The sequence below is a fragment of the Falco biarmicus genome, chromosome 9 (genome assembly GCF_023638135.1).
Source record: "Falco biarmicus isolate bFalBia1 chromosome 9, bFalBia1.pri, whole genome shotgun sequence".
Classification (NCBI taxonomy): Eukaryota; Metazoa; Chordata; class Aves; order Falconiformes; family Falconidae; genus Falco; species Falco biarmicus.
This window is the reverse complement of record NC_079296.1, coordinates 13,781,843-13,788,443: the sequence shown is the minus strand read 5'-3', so window position 1 is coordinate 13,788,443 and position 6,601 is coordinate 13,781,843. Positions and strand designations below refer to the sequence as shown.

Here is a 6,601-nt window from a genome sequence, read left to right as displayed (position 1 = left end):
GGCGCTGCCACGGAGACCCGGCGGCCGGGCCGGGAGCTCCGCACTTCTGGGGCCGCGCGCCCGCCCGCCGCTCCCACTGGGCCGTTCAAACCCTGCGCGTCACCCGGCCGCCGCGCCACAAGGCCCCGCCCCTCAACAGGCCGCCGCTACGGCAACCGGCCGCTGATAGCGGGCGGCGGCGGGGCCCGGCCCGGCGCGTTTCGGACCCCGCTTAAGGCGCTGGGGCGCGGGAGGCCGGGCAGCCCCGTCCGCCACCGAGCGGCGCTCCCGGTTACCGCAAGGGGCTTCCCCCGGCGGCGCCCACCCAACCGCCCCCCACGCCTCTCACCGGCGCAGGCGGGCCCAGGCACCCGAAGTAACCTGCCCTCCCCCCGGGGAACAGAGCTCCCGTCAGTGACAGCAACGGGCACGTAACCCCTGTAGTAACCCCCGTAACCGCTGTGCCGCACGGCGGGCTCCCCGCCCTGGCCCCCGGGAACCTCCGGTGCTCTCACAGAAGCACCCAGAGCACCTGGGGCTCGCAAACTGCTCTTAACCCTTCTTTTTCCAAAACAAGAACACACCAGTTTTTGGGGGTATTGCACAGAGATTTCATGAAAGATTCATCTTTCACACAACTGCTCTGCGTTAGTGATTTTGGGGTAGGGTGTGCTTCCTGGGCATAACAGGCAAAGTAAGAACTCACAGATCTCACAAAGGGCACGGAAAAAAGCAAGCCTTTATCCTTGCAGACCGTACAGAATCAAGTACTGAAAGAACCGTTTACATGGAGAGAGTAAAAGCATACAATCTGCTGAGCGCAGCATCATTTCTGTCACAGGAAGGATGCCTTTCCCAGTACCGTGGATTCCTCCAGTTCCCTCGGCACTGGGTTTACAGGATTCTATCGCAGCAAAAATCGTCGCTTAAAAACTAGTATCCAGTCTCTCAGTCAGGAAAACACTTCAGATGACATGGATGAGTAGTGGAAGACAGCCTGAAGCAAAAGCTGCTCAGACCCACCATACCTGACATGGCTGCAACACTAGCCAAGAGCATATTGCTTTTACAGTAGCCTGCTCTGAGAATGGCTTGCACCTAAAAGAAGCCTATTTGCTGCCTTCTTCAGTTTGGAGCTTCTCCTTTCCAGCAGCATCCAAAATCCCTTCCTTTCACCCATCCCCATCCTCCTAAATACCATATTCAAACACACCCCCAGCTGGATCCCTTCTGCTCACTGCGACTTGATACTCTGAACAGGACATTCTCTGTGCCTGCATGCCCATCCATTAGGTGTGACCAGTCCGTTCAACTCTAAAAATAAATGCCATTCCTTCTGAAGTTTTTTTTTTACCATGCAAGTACTTCAGGAAGGCAGCTGCAGCTGGCATCAGACTTTAACTTCAGCTTTTCGAATGACTTCTTCCATGCGCTGGTACCAAGGCTGAATCTTGGTGTTAACCATCATGTCATCAAAGGCTTCCAGCCCTTCCATGACTCGGAGGACCCCGTACACTGCCTGTGCCAGATCAGACAAAGATTCGAACAACACTGAAAGAGTCAGCAGTGCAGAACAGCTCAGGGTGCCAGTAGATGTCTCAATAGCCTAGCCAATAAGGCTCTTTCCCTGTCCTGTCATCTATGCCACGACCGATTAGCAAGGAAGACTGAGTGGCAGAAAGGCAGTTAAGAATATGCATGTTTTTCCATGAAGAAACAGTAAGGAAAGATGAGGATCTACGCACAGTAATGGGGCAAAAGTTAATCCCACCTCTGCATCAAGCCCTGATGTGAAATGCTTCACTTGCATTCCAAGGAGAACTGCTGGTGCAGGGGATGAATCCTGCTCCACTGTGTACTGCTGCCTGCAATGGGAACGCCAGCAGCGCTGAACGTGCAGGCATGAGGCTTTATTCACCGGCAGTCACGAGCCAGAGCAGTGTCCTGGCTTGTGACCTGCTTCGATCATGCTTCCACATGAGCAGTAACATCCACCTGCAGCCGATGGGAAGTGCAGGTTCCAGCAACAAACCTAGTCCTAAGTAACGTTAAGTTCCTTTCATGTGGGAATTGTATTACGGCACAAAGGACAATGACAATGGATCTCATGAACTCACCTTCTCTGCCTATATTTGTATTAACCATTTCACACAGAGAAGCAACTGGATAATTTGTAATTTGTAATACACCTATGAACCAATGCAAGAATTAACCGCTTACCAGGTCAGCGAGGTTCGGCTGGTTTCCACCCATGAATAGACGATGTTTGCCAATAGCTTTTACCCACTCGTTAACTGCCGCGTACAAGTCTTCTCGGACATCATCTTGAAGGTGATGTCTGGATAAGAGAAGAACTAATTTGAAGACACTAGGTTTTTTATTTCTTTAACCTTCTTATGTCTCACCCTATGGGCTGGTCTTTGGCTGGGAATTAGGAAGGTACCTTGGAGTGAAGGGGGCAGTTAGTGCTTAAGTAGTGGGTGAGTAGAGGAGTTCAGTACCTCCAGTTACGGTAGTACAGCTGCTATCACATTCGATTAAGTGGTTTGGTTTAAAACTCTGAGGTTCTGCCCTTTGATATCTGGGGTTCACCGCTGAGGAGGCTAAGGAACAACTACTCTTGCGTACTCGGTGCTCGGTGGTACCAACCTTTTCTTCAGCCTCTTGCTAATGAAGAACATGGCAACAGCCCCCATGTACTTGGCAAAGAAACCTTCCACGGTGCCAAACTTCCCCTCACGGACAATGTAATCAAAAGATGCCAAAGCTTCTCTGGGGGTGCGGTAAACATTGGGGGAGATGAGGTGAACAAGCCAATCATCTGCCCATTTTCTCCACTTCATTTCTTCCCTGCAAGCATTCAAAAGGAAAACTTTTTGGTGAATGAGCTACAGGCTGCAGAGCTACAGGAGGCAGGCAGAATCACACCGGCATTAGCCAGAGGTTCTGCCAAGGACAGACATGTCAAAAACTCCTGCCCAGCCCTGTGCTCTGGTGACCTCTCTGAAATGCACTCAGTATCATTATCTTTGGCAAGGCTCCTCCAACCTCAAACTGAAATTAAGACTAAGATAGAGCACTAGCTCCTCCTCCCAATAGGAGAAAGCTAAAGTAGAAAGGGGAAACAGCACTCCACAGCATTCCCCTGCGATGTAAAGGAAAGGCCAAGAAGGAAGGGGGAGGCAACTGAAGGCTAGCATGAGCACGATGGTGGTAACTAGGCTGTCTAACAGCACTGATTCAAATTATGTAAGAAACACAGCAAAACCACTGTAACTATTGAGGCTTTAAACACTAATGGGGGTGTGACAGGATTTGCCAGCACCAGTGGGATTTTTTTATCTGCATCATCCCTGAGTACATACAGAGGGGGCTGTGGCCCTACTTGGGGGGCTCAGAAACTTAAGAGCACTTACACTCTCACTTCCTTGACAGGATAGACTCGCTTTGTCTCCTTCTCATCCAGCATGAGCCAGTACTTATTACCATACTCAAATACCTCCTTGCCTTGCTCAGTCACAGTCTTCATAGGAGGATAAAATGACACAATCTCTTCTAAGCTATTCCTCCTGTAGACAGAAACACCGTCAGCACTGATCTGGCTGCTACACAAATGAGCAAGACCAGAAGACAGATTGAAAGATACATACTTTAAGATGTATTATTCTGAAAATAAGCACACAAAGTTCCAAATTCTGTTTGAAATAAGTTTTGAAAAGAGACTAGAACAACTACTTGCAAATAACTATTATTAGCGTACACACCTTTGTCTGTGTTGGAACAGAAATGTTTGCAGGCATGTAACTATATCATTCTCAAGTGCTCAAGTGGACCTAAAGGACAGGCCGCAGGCAGAGCAATTTCATTTAATTCTAGATGTTATAACTGGCTAATTGTAAGCTTAGTTCCAGGACTAACACTGCTCTGTGTTTAAGTAGGTTTTGTGCAGAGAATCTCACAGGTGAAACAGCATTTCTGAAAGGTAAAAGCTTTACTTGACTACACACACCCCACAACATATACAGCTACCATCCACATCATCCCAGCCAGGCTCAGGTCAACCGGCCCGAACGTCCAGAGCTTCAGAGACCAAGGTCAACAAGATACTTATGACCAACTCTGAGAGTCTTTCTACATCTCTAGTTTCCTAAGGCCATTCACACTCAACTCCTCTCCCATCACCCCGTTTTCTTACTTGGAAATGAGATAGGTCTTTATTGCGCTGATGATCACCGAAGAGTCATTCAATTGCTGAAAAACAGAAGTAAGCCAAACTTTTAAAAGAAGCTGGTGTAATTGAACAGGAAATTCTTCAAAACTTTCTCCCCTGCATGCTGAGGCTCCAAGTTAGTACTACAGTCCTCCTTCCCCACCATGCATTTTCACTGGAGCCCCTGCACATCTCAAGACATTCTGATCCCTTCTATGGCTGCTGATAAGCATCACTTCAAATTTGTCTCTCATTCTGACAACAGAGGACCCGAGGGCTGGGTGCACATGCAATACTAGCGAGTTTTGGATTTAGGCTCTTGGCAGTGAAGAAGGAAAAGCAACACTAACATAAAAAAAAAAAAGCCAAGTTGAATCTTCAGTATTCTTGAGATCTCATTTTTTCCCCACAAGATATAAGCAGTTCCTGTTACCACTGGTACAAGTGATATGTCCTGTACAATGGCTGACGGAAGCTAGATAACCACTGCGTTTAAAATCAATACACAAAACAACACACCTTGCAAGACAGGCCAACAAAGACTCTAGTAAGGCCAAACAGAGAAAGTAATGAAGCAAGAAGCAAATCTTAGGCTCTTGAGAGAATAAAATATGATCTAAAAATTACAGTGCATGTGATAAATCAAAGACATGACAGAGACAAATGCCTGCAGACCACTGCCTGTGGGGAAATCAAGCTTTCAGAATAGTAAGACGTACCAGAGGGCTTCCAGCGTTGGCGAGCAGGATAGGCACCTTCCTGTAGGAAGAAAATTTGATCTCTTTCCTCATTATTGGGTTCACTTCCACAATTTCATAGGGCAGTCCATGGTAATCAAGAAAAGCTCGGACTTTGCTGCAGAATGGACACGTTTTATACTGGTAGAGAGTGAGCTGCAGGGTCCCTGCAGGCAGCTGGGGAAGAAGAGAGCAGAAGCGTCCATTTTCTACTAAGAATACAGATATTACCTTCCTTCCACCCTTATCCTTGCCATGAAATCACAGTCACTGGCATTCACAATTGACACCTGACCATCATAACATCTCGGCTAACAGACGCTTTCTTCAAATGGCCTCACAAATATTCACCTGCCGTTGGGACCAAACATCTGTTTTCCTAAATACCTATTTAATCTGCCGGAGCCAGGAAAAACAGAAGTTAAACCCCAATCTACCCCTCCTGAAGTAAATCCTAAAACTAAAGAAAAACACGGCCGTGCTTTAATCACCTTTAAATCAGAACTGAAACAGCCGTTTACATGCAACATGCACAGCCCTCAGCCCCCAGCAGTCTGTGAGGGGCCGAGGCGGGGGAGCTGCCGGGGCACACGCGTGTGCGCGGATCGCGGCCCCGGGAAACGGCGGGGCCGGGGGGACGGCAGCAGGGGCCGCTTTCCAGCCCCGCTGTGCCCGCGCCGGCGCTGGTCCCCGCCCGGAGCAGATGCAGCCACCCCGGGCCGCTGCCCAGCCGCCGTGTGCCGGGTACCCCGCGCCGGGGCACCGCGCTGCCCGACCGCCGAGCGAGCGCCCCGCACGGCCCCGGCCGCCGCCGCCCCCAGACCGGGGCGCCAGAGGCCGCCCGGCCCGGGAGAAACGCCCCGCGGCTCCGTCTCCTGGGGCTGCCGCCGCGCCCGGGCGAGGCGGGAGGGAGCGGGCGGCCCGCGGGCGGGGGCAGCCGCCTCAGGCGGCGAGCGGGGCCCGGCGGCGCGTTACCTCAGCGGCCGAGTGCTCCCGCAGCCGGTGCCGCGCCGCCATGTAGAGGCCGGCACCGCCGCCCAGCGCGAAGGCGGCGCCCAGCAGCAGGCGGCCTCCACCTGCCGCTCCCGCCGCGGCCCCGTAGGCGCGGCGCGGGGCCCGCAGCCGCCAGGGCGGCAGCAGCGCGGCGGCCCGCCAGGCCCTGCCGGCGGCGGCCATCTTCCCGGCAGGGCGCGCGCGGGGAGGGGAGGGGCTTGCAGCGGCCCCGCCCCGCCGGTGGCTGCGGCGCTGGCGCCGGGGACAGCGAATCCCAGAGCGCCGGTTCCGTGGCCCCTGCCCGCGCGCGCCGCTCCGCGCCCGGAGCCGCCTTGTTCACCCGGGCACGGGCACGGGCGCTAATTACACTGGTGCTCAGTGATTACTGCAGCGCTCGGCCGCCCTCCTGGGGGCGCAGCGCGGCCCGGCCCCGCACGGCGGCAGGGCTGGCGGCGGTGCCAGGCGGGGACGCAGCCTCTTCGCCCCGATACCCCGTTAGTGATGGAGCCGTCGCGCCGGCCGGCTCCGGAGGCGCCGCCTGAATTAGTGCTCTAATTAGAAGTTATTTTCATCCCGGTGGCACCTCCCGGGGGTGGCGATGACGAGGCCAAGCAGCGATCAGGCCTCCTCAGGGCGAGCGAGGCGCGGCGCTGGGCCAAGGGCAACGCGATGGGCGCCGGTG

At 53.3% G+C, this 6,601-nt stretch overlaps 1 protein-coding gene across 1 annotated transcript; it reads right to left on the bottom strand.

Moving 5' to 3' along the window:
- Positions 1-700: 700 nt before the first annotated feature.
- PTGES2 (prostaglandin E synthase 2) lies at positions 701-6,123 on the bottom strand. Its single transcript, XM_056351503.1, has 7 exons — positions 5,902-6,123; positions 4,909-5,103; positions 4,175-4,230; positions 3,396-3,548; positions 2,629-2,829; positions 2,200-2,317; positions 701-1,498 (listed from the first exon to the last, which is right to left on the bottom strand). Exons 1-7 carry the CDS (start codon positions 6,100-6,102, stop codon positions 1,370-1,372), a joined length of 1,053 nt encoding a protein of 350 aa, XP_056207478.1. The 5' UTR covers positions 6,103-6,123; the 3' UTR covers positions 701-1,369.
- Positions 6,124-6,601: the final 478 nt, after the last annotated feature.